A 23,076-nucleotide genomic window follows, 5' to 3' on the forward strand; every position below is an offset into this window, starting at 1 on the left:
TTTTTCTACTTTTTTATGCCTTCCTGCATTTTCATCCCAGTTTAAGTGTGTACATCATATTTACACTAGTTTTTAGGGTCTTGTAATAGCCTTATTTAAAAATAAATAAATAAAGTTTTTCAATTTTTATGCTTTACTATAGCCTCATTTCTGATCTGGGTGTTTGTCAATTTTTTCTCCTTTTTACTATTGGTGGGGATGTAGCTCAGTGGTAAAGTGCATGTTTTGCATGAATGAGGCCCTGGGTTCAAACACGTGTAATCCAAGAAAAAAGAAGTTCTAGGGGAAGTTCTGTTTGTATGCTTACTGCATTTTCTTCCCAGTTTAAGTGTGCTCAATATATTTGCACTATTTTTTAAGGTCTTGTGATAGCCTTATCTCAAAAAAAAAAAAAAATTAAAAAAAAATAACTTCTTCCATTTTTATGTCTTACTAAAGCCTTACCTTTATTATGAAGTGTTTGTTACTTTTTTTCTCATTTTCCACTTTTTTCGCATTTTTTATGCCGAACTGCATATTCATCCCACTTTAAGTGTGCACATCATATTTACACTAGTTCTAGGGTCTTGTAAAAAAAAAAAAAAAACTTTTTTTTTTTTTGTACTATTTTTATGCCTTACCTCTGATTTGGGGTGTTTGTTACTTTTTTCTCATTTTCCACTTTTTTCATGCCTTACTGCATTTTTATCCCAGTTTAGGTGTGCACATCATATTTGCAGTAGTTTTTAGGGTCTTGTAATAGCTTTATTAAAAAATAAATAAATAAATAAATTCTATTTTTATGCCTTACCTCTGATTTGGGGTATTGGTTATTTTTTTCTCATTTTCCACTTCTTTCACATTTTTTATGCTTGAATGCATTTTCATCCCAGTTTAAGTGTGTACATCATAATTGCACTAGTTTTTATGGTTTTGTGATAGCCTTATTTAAAAATAGATAAATAAAGTTTTTTAATTTTTATGCTCTACTATAGCCTCATTTCTGATCTGGGTGTTTGTCAGATTTTAAGCATTTTTACCTTCATACCAGATGTGGATGTAGCTCAGTGGTAGAGTGTATGTTTTGCATGTTTGAGGCTGTGGGTTCAATCCCCAGAAACCCAAAAGAAGTTCATGGGAAAGTTTAGCTTGTATGCCTCACTTTTCAAGCCTTACTGCATTTTCCTCCTAGATTAAATGTATTCATCATATTCATACTATTTTTAATTGTCTAATGATAGCCTTATTTAAAATAAAAAATAAAAAAAGAAGTTTTTCAATTTGTATTTCAGCCTCATTTCTGATCTGGGTGTTTGTCACATTTCACTCTTTTTCACTTTGCTGAAGGTGGTGATGTAGCTCAGTGGTAGAGTATATGTCTTGCATGTTTGAGGCTGTGGGTTCAATCCCCAGAAACACAAAACATGTGCTAAGGCAAGTTTAGCTTGTATGCCTTACTGCATATTCATCCCAGTTTAAGTGTGTACATCATATTTACACTAGTTTTACGGTCTTGTAATAGCCTTATTTAAAAAACAAAAAAACTTTTTTTTACTATTTTTATGCCTTACCTTTAATATGAAATGTTTTTCTCACTTTTTTTTAATTCTCCACATTTTTCTAATTTTTCATGCCTGCCTGCATATTTATCACAGTTTAAGTGTGCTCAATATATTTGCACTATTTTTTAGGGTTTTCTGATAGCCATATTTTTAAAAAAAAGAAAAAAATCAACTTTTTCCATTTTTATGCCTTACCTTTAATATGAAATGTTTTTCTCACTTTTTTTTAATTCTCCACTTTTTTCTAATTTTTCATGCCTGCCTGCATATTTATCTCAGTTTAAGTGTGCTCAATATATTTGCACTATTTTTTAGGGTTTTCTGATAGCCATATTTATAAAAAAAAAAAAAAAAAAAAATCCAACTTCTTCCATTTTTATGCCTGACGCCTTACCTTTGATTTGGTGTGTTTGTTATTTTTTCCTCATTTTCCACTTCTTTCACATTTTTATGCTTGAATGCATTTTCATCCCAGTTTAAGTGTGTACATCATATTTACACTAGTTTTTAGGGTTTTGTGATAGCCTTATTTAAAAATAGATAAATACAGTTTTCCAATTTTCATGCTCTACTATAGCCTCATTTCTGATCTGGGTGTTTGTCAGATTTTAATCATTTTTACTTCACTAAATGTGAGAATGTAGCTCACTGGTAGAGTGCATGTTTGATGCTGTGGGTTCAATCCCCAGAAACCCAAAACAAGTTCATGGGAAAGTTTAGCTTGTATGCCTCACTTTTCAAGCCTTACTGCATTTTCCTCCTAGATTAAATGTATTCATCATATTCATACTATTTTTAATTGTCTAATGATAGCCTTATTTAAAATAAAAAATAAAAAAAGAAGTTTGTCAATTTGTATTTCAGCCTCATTTCTGATCTAGGTGTTAGTCAGATTTTAATCAATTTTTCTTTACTGAAGGTGGGAATGTAGCTCAGTGGTAGATTGTATGCTTTGAATGTTTGAGGCTGTGGGTTCAATCCCCAGAAACCCAAAACAAGTTCTTGGGAAAGTTTAGCTGGTATGCCTCACTTTTCAAGCCTTACTGCATTTTCCTCCTAGATTAAATGTATTCATCATATTCATACTAGTTTTAGGGGTCTAATCATAGCCTTATTTAAAATAAAAAAAGAAGTTTTTCAATTTGTATTTCAGCCTCATTTCTGATCTGGGTGTTTGTCACATTTCACTCATTTTCACTTTGCTGAAGGTGGTGATGGAGCTCAGTGGTAGAGTATATGTCTTGCATGTTTGAGGCTGTGGGTTCAATCTCCAGAAACACAAAACATGTGCTAAGGCAAGTTTAGCTTGTATTCCTTACTGCATTTTCCACCTTGTTTAAGTGTGTACATCATATTCACACTAGTTTTTAGGGCCTAAATAATAGCCTTATTTAAAAAATAAAAAAAAGTCTATTTTTATGCCTTACTTCTGTTGAGGTGTTTGTCACTCTTTTTCTTATTTTTTAAGCCTGACTGCATTTTCAACCCAGTTTAACTGTGCTCATTACACTCACACTAGTTTTTATGGTCTTGTAATAGTCTTTTTTTTTTTTTTTAATTCATACTTTAGCCTTATCTTCAATCTGGGTGTTTGTCAAATTTTTCTCATCTTTACTGCACTAAAGGTGTGGATGGAGCTCAGTGGCAGAGTACATGCATTGCATGAATGAGGCTGTGGATTCAGTCTTTAGAAGCACACTAAAACTGGGATGAAAATGCAGTCAGGCATAAAAAACAAGATAAACTTCATCCATCCATCCATCTTCTTCTGCTTAGCCGTTTCCGGGTCGCGGGGGCAGCATCCTCAGTAGGGAGGCCCAGACTTCCCTCTCCCCGGCCACTTCCTCCAGCTCTTCCGGGGGATTTTTAAAATTTTTAATTTAAATAAGGCTATTACAAGACCCTAAAATAATAGTGCAAATATGATGAGCACACTTAAACTGGGATGAAAATGCAATAAGGCTAGTGAATCTTTAGTGCTTAGTGTGTCATTTGTGTGGTAGCTCTACTGTGGAGGTAGATTTGTGTCTTTATTATTCAGTCAAAACAAAGAAGAAAAAAAACCTTCTCTGGGTGCATTTCTACTGTGTATAAATAAATACTGACAATAGTTAACTCCTTTAACCATATTGATCATGTTTGGCAAGATTTTGTGGAAAGAAATCTAACACGTGTGGCCACCCTATAACAGATATCCCAAATATTTGAATTCAGTAGGATGAAAGAAATATGAAACCCAACACAATACATAAATAACTTAAAAAACACACAATGTCAATAAAAGTGAACAAAGAAAAAACAAAAAGATTCAAAAATACACAAAAAAACAAAATAACATAAAATTAACAAAATGACATTTGCCAAAAAGACAGAAAATGACACAAAATCACAGCAAAAAACAAAAGATGACTAACTCACAAAAAAAAAAACTATACAAAAAGACAATAAAGGCCAAACCTGTTATGTTATTGCTCATTGTTCTAAATAATGACGATAATGTGGCCCTCAGATCAGACGTTCACACTTTTGTGGCCCCCGAGAATCATTGTTGGCTTTGATGAGTCACCATTTCTGCTGAACGTTCAGTCATTTTTTTTGCACACTCATCACAAAGACACAAAATTGGTCTATTTTAGCAGAATTTTTTATGTGTTTTAACAGAAATTAAACAAAAGTTAGAGTCCGGTGTTGTTGACCTGTACAATAACCACCAGTGTTGTTTAAATATCAGTCCGTGCTTCTCACAGCTGGTTCAGGAGTTGGCTCCGGTCCGAGGTCCTCTGAGGATGTGGATCTTTGCTTCATCGTCCAATTCCTCCAGGATTTTCTCCTGTTTGACGGAGAAGATGGTGTAGCCGACTGTGTGAGTCAAAGTTAAAGAAGAACTGCATTTAAAGCTGCCATGTCCCCCATAAACCACAAGGGTTTATCCTCCACTAAGTGTGGAGTGAAAGAATAATACCTTAATTCTGTGAAGTAACTTTGAGTTCCCAAAAAAGCGCTATAAAAAATTGATGTATTGTTATTATCATTTACAAGGGCTAACAGTATGGAGGAGGATTTGTGTCTTTATTATTCAATTAAATAAACTACTTTTCAATTGAAAGAAAAATCACTTCAGTCAAAAAAAAACCTGTTCAATCAAAAAAAGTTTACTACAATAAAAACTACATTTGTTCAGCGTTAAAATGTAGAAGAAAATTTAAGAGCAAAATAATCGCATTTGAATACTTGAAAATGTATTGTTTTTTTAATTGATTTTTTTCTTTTTTGACTGAATACGAGGTTGGATGTAAAATTATCTGTGTTCAAATTAGGGGACGGATCTGGATAAGCATAATGCTTTTTTCCGTCGCCCTTTCCGGCATGAAAAAGAATTTCTGTGAATGCAACCATGTCGGAAATGAACTGAATAAATAAATAAATAAATAAATACTAAACACAAAATGTACTACCTATAATATGGCCCAAATACACACAAAAAAATGACTTCAATTAAAATAAATAAATAAAGAAACTTTTCCATCAAAACAAATTTCACTTTACTGACCGACCCAGCCCTGAGAGTCAATCCTTATACCGAAGTTACAGGTCAACTACTGTCTGCACACAATCAAAAGACAAGGGAGGCTGGCCCGACTGACTGATTTTTGCGACAGTGCTGTGGCGCTTGTGGCCACTGGGGGGCGCTTGATGTGAAAGTTACAGGTATAGCGCCCCTAGTGGCCCAAAGCTGCACAGTGTGCCTCTCAGATTCCTCTCTCCCTGCTGCTCTTTTGCCTTGCCTCCAAACTTTCCAAAGTCCCTCCCTCAGAGGAGCTACGTATATATGCTCTGTTAAAAGCATGTTACTGCAGTGCTTCTCTCTCTATGTGCACACACCAGATTCTAGCAGCAGCAGCAACAACACAGTGTCACTTACAGCACCCAAACGGAGGCTGCTGTGCGCACACACACGAACGCATGCACCACCGAGTTCTCGTGTAACAATTACAAATCAAACATAATGCAAATTAATCAGCAGTAATTATCTTTCAAGCAGAAAAGTCACCAATTCCATCTTCTACTCCTCCAGACCATACGCTGTAAAAAAAAAAAAAAGCCAGCGCTCCAGCCCCGGGAAAGGGGCGGGGCCTGTGAGCAGCAGCTGTCAGACAGTCCATCAAACACAATCCTGGCTGTGATTGGTTCTTTTTGCTCGGTCGCGGTGCATTCTGGCAATCGGCCAAAGGCAGCAGGAGCAGCAGGAGGCGGAACTCAATGAGCCTGTTTTTTCACACAAACTACTAGTTTGATGTAAAACTGTCCTTACATAGTGACAGCTTTAGTAAATGTGACAAAAAGTCACTTTTATAAGAGTTGCAGACTGCACCTTTAAGTACGTTTTTAAAAAAGTAAAGTAATTTGTTACATTTCTACACCCAACCGTTACTGAGTAAATTATTATTATTTTTGTTTCAAAATGATCAACGGACATTGTGAAACTACAAAAAAATAAATGACCAGACGACAGTCAAATGCATTACATCATGTCGCCTCCCAATCAGATTAAACGTAATGCACGGCGCAAAAACAGCATTGAATGGAGGTTATTTTCACAGTTTTTGAGTTCATAAACGTCGCTGTACTTACAGCCAGTATTTAATTTTTTTTTTTGCATTGAATTAATTTGTGTTATTTAATTTAAAAAAATAATAATTGTATTTCATACAGACGTTTAAACATGAGATGTTTACTGTATGCAAGGGAACCGTATCAATATCTATTATTACCAAAAACAAGCAGGGGGGGTGAAAGTAACTAGTAACTTTTACTTTGAGTACCATAGTTACTTTTGTACGTAAGTACAATTTCAATCAAGTAACAGTACTTCTACTTGAGTAGATATATCAGTACTTTTTACACCTCTGCTGTGGTCGACCACCTTCAGGTACAGTGGAGGTCTCTGGTCCCTGTATTTTGGACAGGGTGAATAAACTAATCCCCACAGCGGAAGGATACACAGTCCGAGCACGAAGCCTCCGATGACCAGCCCGGTGAGTCTGTTCCTGCTACGCAGCCGCATTGCGTTCCTCTTCCAGTAATCAAGCTCCTGACGGCGGAGCTGCAGCTGCTTCTCTGCCGCTGTTGGAGTCTGTTGGACGGCTACTGATGCTGCCGAGGCTCCTGTTGCTGCTCTTTCCTCCGCCATGATGGCTGTTATTATATTATCAGCTGAGACTGACAATGACCTCCACTGAGGACGAGAGGAGAACACACCGCCCCCTAGTGGACGGGAGTAGGATGTTGCTCAGTGTTTCTCAAATGGGCAGAGGCTACAAGCAAATACTTAGTTCATATACTTAAGTTGTTTTTCTGGAATCTGTACTTTACTTGAGTATTTATTTCTTTGGTGACTTTTTACATTTATTCCTTACTTTTTCAAACAAATATCTGTACTTCAGAGGTGGCAAAAGTACTATTCTTTAGTACTCAAGTAAAAGTATAGATAAGTGAATAAAAAAAAATACTCTGGTAAAAGCAAAAGTGTTGAAGTTGTTCCCTTACTTAAGTAAAAATAATAAAAGTACATGCTACTAAATGTGAAAAAAAAAAAAAAAGTTTTTAAATCAGCAAATTCCATATATTCTATTTTTTTTTTTTTTTTTTTTTTTAAATTGAAATACACCTTCAGCAGGGCAGTGAAAGAAGTCAAGCATCTTTTTTCAGAGAAATTACAACAACCAACAGAGATGCTGGCTCGGTCTGGAAGGCAATTTTTTCTGTTATTCCAGACTTTTTTTTCTGTTTTTTTGGACAATTTTTTTTTCTTCTTTTGTTTTTCCATGGAACATATCTGTCTAACTGATCCTAGAGAAACATTGCTATGTCCCGCAGATCTGAATGGGCTTTCCTTCTGAACAACTGCAAAGTCCTCATGTGCCTGCGTAAGATCGATTGATTAATTGTAAAGCCATCAATATTATGGCTTAAAGATAGAACCATCTCCCAAGTTGAAAGTACTTTTTCATCAAATTGAACAAGCCGACCATGTTTGCTCTCAATAAAGACAGTAATGTTTCTGTTGTTTTTAAAGGCCCTCTAAGCTCAAAAAAAAAAAAAAAAATCAGGGAGAAAATGAGCACAAAAAAACAGAAGAAAAAAAATTGTCTGAAAAACAAACCAAAAAATTAGTCAGAAAAACAGCAAAGAATTGGCATGAAAAACAAAAAAAAAAAATATTTTTCCCCCACCGCTCCTCGTGGAAAGCAGAATTGTGACGTTTATTGCATTTCAATGATGTAAAGGTCGGATAAATGCCAGCTAGCAGTTGCATTGTAAAATACCAGATATGTGTCAGATTTCGGAGCACATTGTGTCAGATTTGGTTACATATGGGTAAAAGAAAATAAAAAATAAATCAGACTTGGGCAACAATTGTCTGCAGTTTGAACGTAGCCTTAAACCACAGGATTAGTGGCCCTGTGGATCGGATTCAACACGCACGACCATCCCATCTCGTTTCTATGAAGATCTAAAAATAAACAAAACCACAGATTTGATTGTTGAAAACATTTTTATTTTGAGATTTTATTTGTTAGTGCAACTATCAGCAGTCTGTGGCTCAACCCATTATTGTTCCATCTTGCTCAGTGATTCCCCACCTTTTTTGTTTGTTGTAGAAATTAATTCATGTCTTTTCCACACATTTGAGGATAGTTCAGCAGTTTATTACACAATACTTCTCAGCTTCTCGCCATTGTTTTTGTGCTATTATTATCTATATCAGGCTAAATGTCTCCGTCTATGCTACCAATACTGATACCTGATATATAAATCCAGCCAATACCCAAATAAAAAAGTACACTTTCTCATAATATTTCTCGTTATTTAAATACATTTTTCTGCTAATATTCTATACCAGCAGCGAGGTCAGGATAAATGTCTCAGTCTCCCATCCTATTAATATTAAAACTCAATATGTAAACCCATGAAAAGGTAAATGTTAATATTTAATCTCGGTCCCAATCCAGGATCATTGACTGTCAGTTTCTAAGCAACACTTTTGATAATATGGGAATTAATGAATCAAATTTCTCACAGTGAAGTCATGTTGAAATGTATACGGCAGCCCCATGTAGCATTTCTGCTTTTCTGACTGTCATAAGACTATGGTATGAAGTTTCTCCAGTTCTCCGTTACCGCTATAATGGCTATAAACTGGAAAATAAGAGTTTTTCATTTCAAATCTCTACACAATGAAGGAAAATTATACGAAATCAGACCAAAGCTTAGAAAATTGTGTTGGTTTCCCAAAAGGTTGGACAAAGACACTCGAGAGCCGTGGAACTTCAAGATACTGGGTTAGTGCAACTTAAGTTGAGGAGCGTGGAGAGGTTTCAGGATCCGGCTTCAGTAAAAGAAGCCAGAGAGGAGCTTTGAAATGAGTCCGACAGTCTCTGAGCATGTTCCACCAACTCATAGGAGTCCCTGATGTCCGTCAGACCGAGCCAGAACACGGTCCAAACCCCATTCACAAAGCTGCCATCACAGTGTTTAAAGTACCTGGAAAGAGATCGTCAGAGCAGACGTTTTTTTCAGTCAACTCGTGGAAGTTGACATTGCAACAGTTTAGGTCAGTGATTCTCAAACTTTTTTGGCTCAAGTACCCCCTTTCTCTTATTTCAGAAATAAAAAGGCCATTGTGAAAAAGGACATTATGAAATAAAAAAAGACCATCGTGGAAATAAATATTTAAGAATAATAAAACGTATTTCGTAATATTACCTTTTTTAACAATTTAATGGCCATATTATATATTTGTCTGTTATTTATCAAAATGATATTTATTTCAAAATGTTTTTATTTATTTAATTATGACTCTTTTGGGCTTCCATAAAAACCCTTGGTAAAACCTTGCAACAATTTTCTGAGTCATGGTGTTTGTGTCATAGGCCATTTGAAATATATTTAAAATTGTGTTATCTTAGTCACAACACTGGTCCCTACAATTCCATTATATCTGTTTCTCATCTGCAGGTATCTAAAAAAATCTTGTTTAAGCCATGTTTTGCCTTAAGAGTTTGGAAATCCGCCAGCTCCCCCTTGTGGTTAAATGTGAAATAGGAGGTAAGGCCCCTTGATATCCATTTTTGAAACCTAATATCATTAGAGTTGAGTAGAAACTGTGTATAGAAGGCAAACCATCGTAACAACATTTTAGCTTTAAAGCAGAACTAAGTAACTTGCGCTTAGCGCTCCCCCTGAAGGTCCCTTTTGGTTATGTCACTGTCGTAAAAACTCCACACCCTCCGCTGCTTGCCCCACCCCACAACTACATGCGCATCTTTGCACTCCCAAGACCGTAGCAACTAGGGATGTAACGATTCACTCAACTCCCGATACGATTCGATTCACGATACGATTCTCTCACGATTTATTTTACAAAATGGGACTGTAGACAAATTTTTTTTTTTGGGAAAAAAACTAGAAAATACGGTACTATTTTCCTTTTATTTTTCGTTGTCAAAAGAATTCCTTGATAAACTATTCAAAACAATGCAATTTAACTAAAAATAAATCTTGAATGAAATAAATAAAGGAATAATACAAATGAAAATGAAGCCTATTAATTTAAATTCTGGTTCTATAATAAACAATGCAAAACTGCATAATAGTTATTTTTCTTTTTAAAAGTGCAACTGAAAATGTATTTTGTGCCTTAACAATTGGACTTTAAAAAAAAAAAAAAAAAAACGTCATTGCACTGATTTACGTCATATTTGTTTGGACCAGCAGAGGGCGCTGGTAACCCAGTGGTCGGTTGGCATGCAGATATCTTGCAGTGAAGAAGAGAAGCTATGCTAGCAGACAGAGCTAATAGAAAAACGTGACTTTGACAGATATTCAAGTAATATTACAGATATTCTTTCGGTGCTAAAGGGGTAATGAATCATTTATTAACATATTTAAGAGTAGAAGGCGGCCAGAAAGAAAGTATTAGCAGACTCCGCCCGCCGCCTACACTTGTGGATAGCGCCCTCTGCTGGTTAAAAAAAGTACTGCGATTCAATTTTCAGAAAATCGATATCAACCGTGATACCTATGAATCGATTTTTAACTGCCTTACGATTAATCGTTACATGCCTAGTAGCAACCGATCACTGAAAAGTCCTAATACAAAAGTGACACTAAGGGTGCTTTCACACATATAGTCCCATGTGACCATGTGAACAACATGAGGAAGAGAGACAAGTGTGCTGACAAAGCGGCTCTGAAAATGGATGGATGCATGGATAGATGGATATTTGCCATGTGTGCTGCCTGGTGTAGCGCTGAGTTGCGAGTGTGTGCGTGTGGTGCCGTGATGACAGTACGTGATGCTGCTGCTGCTAAGATGTCACGTACTGCATGGAGTCGCTCCGTTCCTCAGACAGAGGTCATCTCTGCTTTTTTTTGCCGGCTCCGCCATGATATAACTTTGAGAAAAGTGAATTTGTAGACAACCGTGTGCAGCCAGTGGGCTGGTCATAATCTAGCATTAGTTTGTTTTATGTGTATCGCATTTGCCACAGGCGGCTCCGTGTTGCTGAAGACAAATGCTGCAGAGTGCAGAGCCCATCCCCCCACTAGCAGAGCATGAAGGAAGCTCTTCAACCCCAATGGCAAGTTTTAAACTTTCAAAGCATCTTTTAACAGTTTAATTCAGCTGACATTCTTCTGTGGTTCCGCGATGTTGTCACAGTTGTATTTAACGAGCAGCTGGCTGGAGGTTTGGGGGGTGTGTGTGTTTCCATTTCCCTCCCTCTCTGCTTCAGTGGGATACAAACATTACACCAATATGAGAGCGCTACGCTGACAAGGAGAGTTTTTAAAACTTTGAGAAGCAGTTTACTACATGTTTGAATATTTATTCTTGTTAATGTTGATGCAATTTAAAACAGAAACTTAAACAGTTTGTTGCTTAATGCACATCTGACATCAAGTTATTTTCCTCTGCTAATTTATGTTCTGGAGTTGTGTTGGAATGGACTATTATTCATAGTTTCTTTTTGTGTTTAATACTATAATTATATATCTTTATACTCAATAATCCTGTTAAAATATATCTTGAGTCAGGCCAACTTTTTTCAGCACAAGGACGAACAGTTCTTTTTCATAATATTTCATGAGATGTCTCACTATTTTTTACTTGTTCTTGTTCTACATCACCTGTATTTACTATTTGTTAAATATTTTTTTACTTGGTGTCGTTCTACCTCACCTTTGTTAATTTTAATAAATGTTCCTTTTTTAAAATTGAGACTTGTACCATTTGTTATCATCGTTGTGTAATTCTTATGATGTAAATTAAGGGAGCAAAAGTAGTATCGGCTCCAAATACCGGCAGTCCGTATCAGTCATCTGCTAAGGCTGATGGAAAAAAAAAAACCGTATCAGTATCAGCCCTAAAAAATCCATATTGGTCGATTCCTACTCATAATAATGCTAATACAAATTTATGCTAATGATAACTAATGCTAATACCAAGCTAAAGCAGTACGACACAAGCCAGCACCTGCATCCTCACCAGTATTTTCTTCAGGGAATGCAAATATTCTAGTTATAATTTTTCTAATAAAAAGCACACGCACGCACGCAAGCACGCACGCACGCACGCACGCACACACAGAATTTGTAAATAATGTCTCTGGTAACCTGTCAGCATTTTTCTTTAATTGTCTCTGTCTTTGTGTTGTATGTAGCAAAAAATCTAATTAAATTAAAAAAGGACAGGGATCTGGAAAAGCCACGCGTGTTACCAAGGGTTGATTCTGTTGGTTGCTCGAGATCTCCAGAAGAGTTTTCCCAGATCCTGTCGGATGCAGTCCCACAGGATGTGACTGGTGCCCTGCCCTTGTTTACTGCAGCTCACCACAAACTTGTCTAGGTAAGGAGTGCCGCCGTTTACCGGTTCCATGGTGATGATGGCTGCTGCGCTGTACCTGGAGAGAAGGGCAATGATAAAGGTTGTTGGAGTACAAAAAAGGGGCGTTATTTTTCCCTGTAATTAATTTGTCGCAATTAACGCATCAAAGTGACAGCTCTAATTAAATCTGCGGTCAGAACACCCATATAACTTGTATGTGGGAGACGCTTGCACTCACTCACTCACCCCTCTGAAAGATAGATGGAGTGAAGCCGTCCTTTCAGAGACTCAATATAGTCCTGCCTCAACGTTTTATCAAATGACTTGTTGATGAGAGCAAGCAGTCGTGTGATGTCGATCTCACTCAGAGAAGTGTACCTACACACACACACACAAACACAGACAAGGCAAATTTATTTGTGTAGCGCATTTCATACACAAGGCAACTCAATGTGCTTTATATGATCAAAAAGTGCAACAGAAAACATTCAACAGCTTAAAATCAATAAGAACATTAAAATTAGCAGCAAAAAATATTTAAAATCATCACTAAAAACATTTAAAATCATCAACAAACACATTACATCAACAACATGACCAAAAATCTCCCTCTCAATCATACTCAGTAGAGAAAAAGAGTGCCTTTAACTTTGATTTAAAAATGTTCAGATTGGATGCTGACTTCAGCTCTGGTGGCAGTTTTTTCTACTTCTGGGGTTCCTCAGGGCTCTGTTCTTGGACCCCTTCTGGTTAGCCTTTATATGCATCCTTTAGGACAAATTTTACAGAACTGTAAGTAGGGCTGGGCGATATGGCCTTTTATAAATACCGCGATATTTTTAGGCCATGTCACGATACACGATATATATCTCGATATTTTGCATTACCCTTGATTTAACACTTTGATGCACAAAATCACACCAGTATGATGATTCTATATGTCTACATTAAAACATTCTTGATCATACTGCATTAATATATGCCAATTTTAAACTTTCATGCAAAAAAGGGGATATCACAACTAAGTCAAAGTTGACATAACTGTATTTATTAAACAGTGAGTGGCTCAAACATAAAATTGTCAACAGAAAGTGCACGTTCTGTGCAAAATTGTCACAGAGACATTTCAAAACAAGACATTAGTGCAGGATGCAACTCACATGGCATTTCAAAACACAAAATTAAAGTGCACTTTTTGTACATAATGCCACTACAATATTTTAAAACAAATAGTGCCCTTTTGTGCATGTTGTCATTAAGATGACATTTCAAAAAAAAAAAAAAAAAAAAAAAAAAAAGTCCGCGAGTTTAACGGTATGGTCATTTTCAACACCGCACAGACTACAAGCTGCGATATATCGAGTATATTCGATATATCGCCCAGCCCTAACTGTAAGGTTGATTAATTTGTCTGTAAAATTTGTCCTAAAGGAAGCATATAAAGGCTAAACAGAAGGGGTCCAAAAACAGAGCCCCGAGGAACCCACAAGACCTTGGTAATCTGTCAGATTCAAAGTTTCCAATGCTTACAAAATCACTTCACTCCTCCAAGTAGGACTTAAACCATTGCATAACTTTTCCATTTAGTCCAACCCACGTTTGCAATCTGTGCAACAACATTGTATGGTCTACAGTGTCAAATGCAGCACTAAAATCCAATAGAATGAGAACAAATACTTTTACTGACACACACACACAAGAAGCAAACTCCTGGCCAAATGTGTAAACTTGGATTAGTGGAATACACACTCACCGGTGAATTGGATCTCCGTTTTTAAACAGCGTTCCTGATCCTGGATCATAAGAACAGTCAGAGAGAAGAGGTCAGTTATGAAAACCTTTTTTTTTTTTTAAACATACATATAAATTAATCATCTTTCACACACCCTTCTTGTGTTACTTCTCAAAATAGCTCTTGGTGTGTGCAGGGTTCTGACATCTTTAGTCAAATTAAATTCAAGACTTTTTAATGCCATTTTAAATTTAATTTAAAACCAACTTCACAATAAACTCAATTGGGGAAAATAATGCCACATCAATTACACAGGGTTAGGGTACATTTTTTTCAGTGTCTAGTGCAGATGTGCAACTGGCAGCCCCCAAAGTAAACACACAAAATACACTAAATTACAGTAAAATACACAAAAAAATCTCTCAAAACACACAAGATCACTACAAAAATAGCCAGAAATTTATGGAACAACAAAAAAAATACAAAAAAACAAAACCATTTAAAAAATAAATTTTTGTTAAATTTACATTTCTGCTAGGGGTGCACCGATTGCAGTTTTCTGGCAGATCACCGATATTTTAAAAGCCTGACCGGCCGATCTCAATTTTTTTTTTTAAACTGACATCATACTTATTTTATTGTAAAACATTGAACAATACCTGTGAAACAATACAAACGTGTTGTTTTAACTGCACATGATGTAGTTATCTCAAGTGCACAGCGGTATTTTGGTTTACAAATAAAGAAAATCACAGGGTTTGGTAGATGATAAAATAATAATCTACAGAACAAACTAACAAAACATCTTAAACTACCAATAAGTGTTAAGTTTCCATAAAAAAATGTTTAAATGCAGCAGCTTTGTGGATATTTAAATGTAAAAAACATTATTCTAAAAATAAGTTGCAACAGCTGACAGGACAAAAGCTAAATAAATAAATAATAATAATAAATAATAAAGTGCAGTATGTGTAACATTTTCATCAGTCAAAGGATAATGACAGAATAAACATGACAGTTAGTTGTTTTCACACTTATTACAGTCACTTATACATTAGTGGAAGGTTTTTCTTCATATCCAAAGCCATGAACTCCATCATTTTCCTCGTTTGCTCTTTTCACTGATAAGCCCTCTCAGCGGAACCCTGGCTCTGTATACTGCTAGCCGTAGCTTTAGTATTAGCTTGATTACGAGCTTCAAATGCTGCATATTGAGTTAGCATTTTGTTTGCAGCTCACCCAAGGCTTATTGAAGCATTACAGGAAGTACAAATGTGGATCCTTTGCTCTCTTTTTTTGTGTAAAACTGCCGACATGCGAAGCTAATGGCTGCTCCAGCTGTTGTTATCCTGTGTTAATAGAGGCATGCACGGCACACACACAAACGAGCTTGTGGGCGTGTCTGTCAGTCAACTCACAGCAGAAGGAGACAGTGGCTTGCTTTATGATTTACTTTAACACCTTTGCAAAGGAAGAAAAGATTGGCGGAAAAGATCGGTTTCATATCCAAAGATCCGATCGGCGATCCCCCAAAAATCAGGGAAATCGGCACCGATCGGCCGGCTGATTGATCAGTGCATCCTTAATTTCTGCATGTTGTTGAAAGTTGCTAAAAGCATGATGCCCATCTGCACAAAGTCTGCAACCACGTCAGTAGTTTATTCTGCTGTCGTGATTGCGCGATGATACAGTAAATTATATATATATATATTTAAAAAAAAAAGGTTACATTTACCATATTTTGATCATAAAACTCATACTTATGTGTTAAAATGTAAGACTTTTGAAACATTGATTTGAGACATTTTATTGACAAGGAGGGCCTTGTTTTTAGATTTATGAATTTAATGCCTTTTAAGACTTTCTAAGGGTCCGTGGGAACCCCGTGTGCGTGCGTGCGTGTGCCCCACCCCTGTGGCTGAACAGTTCTGTGAGCAGCTCCCTGGCTGAGGTGATCACAGCAGACGACTCTGTGGGCAGCTGGTTGAGAAGTCTGGCGATGGTTGTCAGTCTGCGTCGCTCATTCACACTCAGCCACGGCGCCACGGTCAAGCCGGGGAGATCCATGGGCAACGACACCGTGCACAGCACCTGGAACAAAAAAAAGCTTCCATCAGGGTCGTTAGGAGCGGATTACTGATCAGTCAAACAGCTGATATCAAAGTCAAAGTCAGACATCTTTATTGTTGATTCCACTATATGTACAAGACATGTAGGCAGGGGTTTTGTTTCCAGATCAGCCCACTACATTATCAGAGATCATCACGTAGAAGCTGTTATTAAGTCAGTGATGCTCAACATGTCCTAATTTGATTCATTATTCCTCCATATTTCCTTTGGCCATTTGCAACTTCCTTCCACATGTGGCCCTCGGTCTGATTCTGTGCGGCCCCACAAAACAAATCCACCAAAAATTGAAATTCAAGAAATTGGAAGTAATATGAAGCCCAACGTAATACACAAAAGAACTCCAAAAACACACAAAACACATAAAATATTACATTTTGTAACAATGTTTGTAATAGGTAATAATATTTGTTACGATGTCATTAGGTTCAAATTCATTAGATTTTATTACATTGTTCCTACTTAATTAATAATTTTTCCATGGATTTAAAAAAGTAACTAATTGCAGACCAAAGCATGAAAGCAGATCATGTAAAATTTACCACAGTATTACATCAAACCTTGCCTTGTTCTGGTGACAGCGCAGCCCCCCCGACTCGTTGAGGAATATGACTTTGTGAGGCTGCAGGGCTCTGGATATGGCAGCCGTCACCTCGGTTGAATCCAGGATGACTGAACACCCTTGGGCGTCTCGTCCCACGGGGCATACGACTGGGATGGTCCCACAGTCAAGGCTCCATTGAAGGAGGCCGGTTTCCACGGCGATAGACGGAGGAGCACTGAATATGGAAGACGAGAAGGGGAGAAAGACTTTAGAAAGTCACTTACAATTGAAATATTAAGAAACGGAGGAAGGCTCAACCTACAACCACCCACAATAGTAGATGATTTGATTAGAGATCAAATAAAGATCAAATAAATACATTGTGAGATACATAAAGGATTATCTTATCTTATCTTAGAGTGGTCCTGGAAATCTATAAAATGGAAATGTTGACTTATATTATGAGGCTCCAAAAGGACAAGTTTTATCTTATTTGGAACAAATTGATCACATTTATTACTCGCCCCACCCCCTTCAGCAGACTCTCCTTGTTCTTTTGTACAAAGTTACTGTCAGGGTTGGGGTCAATTGTAATTGGTAATTAATTACAATTATGGTGTAATTTGAACTGTAATTGTAATTTTTAGAATATGTTGCTGTCGTAATTGAATTATAATTGAGTTTAGATAATTTACTTTTTAATTGGAATTGGTATAAACATTCTATAAAAATTGCCAATAATAATTTAACGCAAAACTGGGGAACCATGTTACAGTTGTATGTACAGTTCTACACATATATATTTTTAACACTTAAGTGGATTTTTGCTTGGTTTTTATCAATTTATTTTCACACTTTAAAGGCTTGGAAGAAATTTCGATCCCCTTATTATTCCTACAATAGGTCAAAATGTTCAAATTCGCATAACATAACATATTTATATATAAGGAAGGCAGTTTTATATAAAATACACCTGCATGTTTCTACCTCTGCAATTATAAAGGAATTTCTGCCTTGAGCTATTTATAGTGGCCAAGAACAACAAACAATAAAGAAAACCAGTTTGATTTCAATGACGCACAAAGCTGTGTGTCTGCTGTACGTAAATCTTACCCCACCTGCCACCGTGTGGAGCGTCGTGCATCAGGAGGAGCGACTCTGCAGAGAAGAAAGGCAGGACCGTGGCCGAGTGCTGCTGCAGGGCCTCGGTCAGCTCCTGGCACTGTTGCACCAGGCGCTGGTTGCCCCATGACCCCACCTTGGGTGTGGAGACCCCCGTCTCTGGGAGATTAGACCAGCCAATCACAACCACCGGCTTCATGTCCATCCGCTGCAGAAAGGAAAGGCCGAAAGCCAAACTCTGGACCGTTTCCCTGCTGTTTAACGACGAGCTGTCCACCTACAAAACAGTCCCATTATTCACAGACAGCGTTCATTTGTTCAACACCACTTTCTAACACACAAGGGTCAAACTCATTTTAGTTCAGTGGCAAAATACGTAGCAGTTTGATCGCAACTGGGCAACAGATTTTATGCGGCAAAACAAGTAATTTAAACATTATTGTGCCCATGTTTCAATTGTTTTTATTAAAGCATTTTCAGGCTGTCTCTAAACACACACTGTAAGTACACAATGAATCAACTTGTGTGTGCTCTTCTTTCCTTCAAGTAAAACAGACAATGACAACAAATAATGTCACGAAAGTAACTCAGGCAAAGTAAGACACTGAGGAGGAAGAGAACCACACAACCGACCCATCCATCCAACCATCCAACTGACCAAACTAGCGTATGGATTATAATGGTGAGTTAGAGATATTAAGGATAACAGGGTCTCAGAGAATAAGGCTACGTTCACACTGCAGGCAAATCTGGCTCAAATCTGATTTTTTTGGGAGTCAAGTGACCAGATCTGATTTTTTAAAAGCAGATTTAGACCACTTTCATATGTGGTCCTGAATCAGATATAGATCGGATCTTTTTCAACGAGACCTCAATGTAAACAAACCAGGAGGATTTAAAGCACATTTGATATGTTGACTACATTAGTAACAGCTGAGTGCTGCACTGCAAAAACAAAAAAACAAGTGCAGAGAGGAACAGGGACAGAATTGAGACAGGCTTGAAGCATCCACTGTTGAAATCACTCCTTTTTCTGCACAAGAACATGGATTATTCTTATATTTGGTAGATAGATTATGTAAATAGATCTGCTGTCTCAGTATCATGCGGGCTCTGCGCACCTGTGTGTGTTTGACGTGCGCTGCTGATCTGTTCTGTGACATTACCCAGGGCTCCAGACTGCGACCACATTGGTCGCATATGCGACTATTTTTTTCAGTGTGTGCGAGTGAAAATGGGGGGAGAATGTGCAGAGCGGAGTGAGATAGCGTACAAGCACAGCGCATACACAATTCCACACCAAAGAGGAGGACCTCATCAGAATTGAGGGACCAGAACTGATGGACTATGATACCAGACCAGATGTTCAGCTGTGGTTCTCTCAGGCCAGGGGTCTGCAACCTGCGGCTCTGGAGCCTAATGTGGCTCTATGACTCTTATGCAATGGCTCCCTGTAGCTTTAAAAAAAAAAAAAACTATTGAAATAAATAGTTTTTTTTTTTTATAGAAGCTATTATTATGCGTAAGAATTTCAAGATGCAAGATACTGATTTATTTCTTGATGTCAATGTATTTTATTTTATTTTAAACTGTTTTTAAGTTGCCATTTACATGATCAATGTAAATCAAATCAATTTAAATCAAACATTATTCTATATAATTTTATAATTTTAACTGTATAAAATGTAAAACACTGTATTGTCTTCATTGAGAAGGTATTTTTTCAGCTCCAGGAGGACTTTAATCCAGGTGAGATGAGGTTAAATGGTTTATTGTAGAGTAAAGGTTGCAGACCCCTGACCAGGGGAAGAGGTTTAGGAGACCCCACTATAAGAGCTGGACCCTGTGAATTTAATTCCATGGGGTGAAACACTGCAGATGCTAAGTTGGTTATGCTACTGTTAAGTTAATTCAAGTATAGCCTTTCTGCAAAACTAAAAAAACAGAATACATGTAACCTGCTGTTATTTTTTGCTGTCTTCTTTTAAAATTTTATAAAATAAATGACCTGTTATTTTAGCCACTGCTTGTTGCCGAAAAACGTATTATTGTCACTAAAACCTGAAAACATTTTGCAAAATCTCAAGTCATCGTCAATCTTTACTTCATACAAAACTACAGTACGCCAGTTAAGTCAACTATTCATCAGCATGAATGACTATGCTGTACCACCTACTATTATCATTTAGCTGGTTTAGTTTCAGTGAGAAACGTGTTTTTTTGGAAAAATAAAACTACTATACATTAGCACATTTACAACTTTAATAAGAAAAGTGAGGCTGAGAGGATACACATACTGCAATCTTCAGCTGATTTTCATAATTTGTACTATTTTGATAAAAAAAAAAAATTGTTTCTCAGTTTGAGGCTGTATGAGGGAGCTCTACATGTGTAAATTTGTGGTGATGCAAGACAGCTACTGACTGCTGCTCTATTTATATTCTAGTTTCCAATGTTGTCACGCCGTTTTTAATTTCTGTTTACGACACGTACTCCCTAAGACAATATGTGTACCCCTGGAGGTACCAGTACCCCACTGTGGGAACCTAGGGTCTATTGATAATAGTGTTCACTTATTCATTCATTCATTCATATCATGGATATTGAGACTTTCACACATCAATGATGTAATTCTTTGAAAAAGATGAAAACGAGCACCAGTAGATATATAGGAATATGAATAGTGACAGTAAATGAATAGTGAATAGTAAAGATATATCGAATTTTCTATTTTTATGATATATAAAATGATCTTATTGCATATATCGAGATATATCTATTTTTTTTTTACTTGTTTTTAATTAAACAATCACACAGTACAAAAACACCCCATACAAGTATTTGATATTATTCATAGAGTACAGTCAAACAGTGTCCTTTACAATTTTTCCATATTTCTTTGATATGTTCTTTATAGCTTATTTTGTACTAAAGTACTTGTTTTAGGAGTCGCTGCTATCATTACTTCTCAGAACAGCATTAAAAACAAAGGTAAATAGATTTCTGAGTGCGTCCCAACCCAGACCTTACCCTAAACGAGCCACACTACAGAACTCACTCACACGTGCTGTCCCTTAGAGGAGAAAAAGCCAAAAGTGGCATATATTATGCAGCTGTTTGTTAATAAATGTGCCTGTGTTGCATTTTTCATCAGCAAATTTAACCCAGAAATGAATTTCTGATAAGACTTTACTGAGTAAAAAAATATCAACATTTATAACGTATATCACCATTTTGTGAGAAAAAATATCGAGATTTGAGTTTTGGTCCATATCATCCAGCCCTACATGTGAAAGACTTGGATGGATATAAAAATAATGGAACACTGCCATCCATACAAGTTAGTTTTCACATTTTTTTAAAAAATATCACCATTAAATAAAGTAAACTTTTTAAGATTATTAAACTATACAGAGTAAATTGTATCGAACTAAACCCTTTAAAAAAATTTAAAACAATTTTAAAAATTTAAATAATTAAAAAAAAAAAAAAAAAAAAAAGCACATGTATGTATGTGATTGAATGACAACTTAATTTCAGTGACTTTTACCTCCAGTACTGCAAAAGCCGGGGACTGGGCTGACGTAGCTCTCTGAAACTGGGTCAACCAGTAGCGAGCCTCCCTTGGGTCTCCACCGACCTCACCGAGAAAAGCCCTCACGTCCCGGTAAATGAGACTCCGGTTGGCCAACGCGTGTCTATCCACTGCGGAGACCACCCCCAGGGAGTCGTGCTGGGCCGAAGCCGCGCTCTTTCCTCCAGCTCCGGCCGCATCAGAGCTCCCCATGCGCCGCTGAGCCCCGAACATCCTCCGCTGCCACTGCGTCTTAGCCGGGACAGAAGGGCTCGACAGGTACTTTCTGGCTATAACCACGGCCCGACAGCCAGGGGAACCGCCGTTTACTTTGGACATATTAGGGGTTAAATGAGCGCAGGGCAGGGTGGAGTGGAGTGATGTGCCGGTAGCTAACAGGCCGTGGGGCGGGGTGACCTCTGACCTCTGGCCGCGGCTGCTGAGTCACTACTGCTCAGATTTCACTTGCGGGACTTTGACGTCCGACAGCTGGCGATGCTCTACAGAATATCCAAGATGGTGGTTTTATTTTAGTCAAAAAAGTTATTACACTACCTCATGAACAGATTTTAAAAAAAACCACACACACACATAAAATAAGAGTTATTTTTATTTTTAAACGGACTTTAATGCCATTTTATGGTGTTCCAACACAAAATTACCATCTCTTCACACAATAGAAAATGAAAACAGATAAATAATGTCTACATTCAAATGTCATTACAAAATCGCATTTAATACAAATACATGTACAGGTAACTCACATTTAGACACATTTCAACACTGTCACAGCTGGCAGAATGAAATCTCTCCTGATTTGCTATTTTAAAGTTTTAACCTATTTTAGTCAGTGTAAGCAACAGTAATGGTTTTTATCCTTTCAGATCATAGACTATATCAGTGTCTCTCAAATGGGGTACGCAAAGGCACTACAGGGGGTACTTGAGAGAAAGAAAGTTGAAAATTAACAAATGAAATATGAGGTTTTATAATAGTTATTTTTATTTAGAAATGATAATCATAATGTTGATTATGCAAATTATTTTGGTTAGGACATGAACTGAAAATACAAGTCAGTCTTGGTCTCACACCAGGTGGGAGATGACTGTAAATGATAAAAACTATAGAAATATATGAATTCAGGAGGCATTAAATACTGTTTCATTCCACTTAATTACAATAGGATTCTTTCAAATGTGTGTTATCACTCATTCTTTCCATCATCATACTCTGTAGTAGTTTTATTCATAGAATTCTGGGCAAAATTTTGAAGTTGGACAAAGAAGTACTTCAGCCAAAAAAACTTTATGGTTAATGACAATGGTAAGAATCAGTGTCCACACTTTAGTATTTCATTTAACTTAAAAATGCTCCAAAAATGTCTATAATTGTCCATTATACAATAAAATAATTAAAAATAATTACATATATAACTAAAAGTGTGTATATACTGTGTATATATATATATATATATATATATACACACACACACACACACAGCAAACGTGTGCAAAGATTAATATAGAATGATTAGAATCATGGGAACAC

General features: G+C 36.8%; 2 protein-coding genes across 2 annotated transcripts; both read right to left on the reverse strand.

Annotated features, from left to right (window-relative positions):
• Window positions 1–4,167: 4,167 nt before the first annotated feature.
• coa3b (cytochrome C oxidase assembly factor 3b) lies at window positions 4,168–6,790 on the reverse strand. The gene is made up of 2 exons (XM_028455615.1): window positions 6,543–6,790; window positions 4,168–4,400 (listed from the first exon to the last, which is right to left on the reverse strand). Exons 1-2 carry the CDS (start codon window positions 6,730–6,732, stop codon window positions 4,294–4,296), a joined length of 297 nt encoding a protein of 98 aa, XP_028311416.1. The 5' UTR covers window positions 6,733–6,790; the 3' UTR covers window positions 4,168–4,293.
• Window positions 6,791–8,626: 1,836 nt separating this feature from the next.
• On the reverse strand, window positions 8,627–21,965 carry nags (N-acetylglutamate synthase). Its single transcript, XM_028456097.1, has 8 exons — window positions 21,505–21,965; window positions 17,951–18,231; window positions 16,854–17,067; window positions 16,072–16,252; window positions 14,183–14,222; window positions 12,676–12,807; window positions 12,323–12,505; window positions 8,627–9,086 (listed from the first exon to the last, which is right to left on the reverse strand). The coding sequence occupies exons 1-8, from the start codon at window positions 21,865–21,867 to the stop codon at window positions 8,921–8,923; spliced, it is 1,560 nt and encodes a 519-aa protein (XP_028311898.1). The 5' UTR covers window positions 21,868–21,965; the 3' UTR covers window positions 8,627–8,920.
• Window positions 21,966–23,076: the final 1,111 nt, after the last annotated feature.

The sequence above is a fragment of the Gouania willdenowi genome, chromosome 8 (genome assembly GCF_900634775.1).
Source record: "Gouania willdenowi chromosome 8, fGouWil2.1, whole genome shotgun sequence".
NCBI lineage: Eukaryota > Metazoa > Chordata > Actinopteri > Blenniiformes > Gobiesocidae > Gouania > Gouania willdenowi.

Excerpts from the sequence above, each read along its gene's own strand:
- coa3b (XM_028455615.1), bottom strand. The coding sequence starts at position 6,732 with ATGGCGGAGGAAAGAGCAGCAACAGGAGCCTCGGCAGCATCAGTAGCC. Across the intron at positions 4,401-6,542 it reads AGGCTTCGTGCTCGGACTGT|TCGGCTACACCATCTTCTCC; the intron begins GTATCCTTCCGC and ends TGACTCACACAG.
- nags (XM_028456097.1), bottom strand. The coding sequence starts at position 21,867 with ATGTCCAAAGTAAACGGCGGTTCCCCTGGCTGTCGGGCCGTGGTTATA. Across the intron at positions 18,232-21,504 it reads CGGCTTTTGCAGTACTGGAG|GTGGACAGCTCGTCGTTAAA; the intron begins GTAAAAGTCACT and ends ACTGTTTTGTAG. Across the intron at positions 12,506-12,675 it reads TCCATCTATCTTTCAGAGGG|GTACAGCGCAGCAGCCATCA; the intron begins GTGAGTGAGTGA and ends CCTTCTCTCCAG.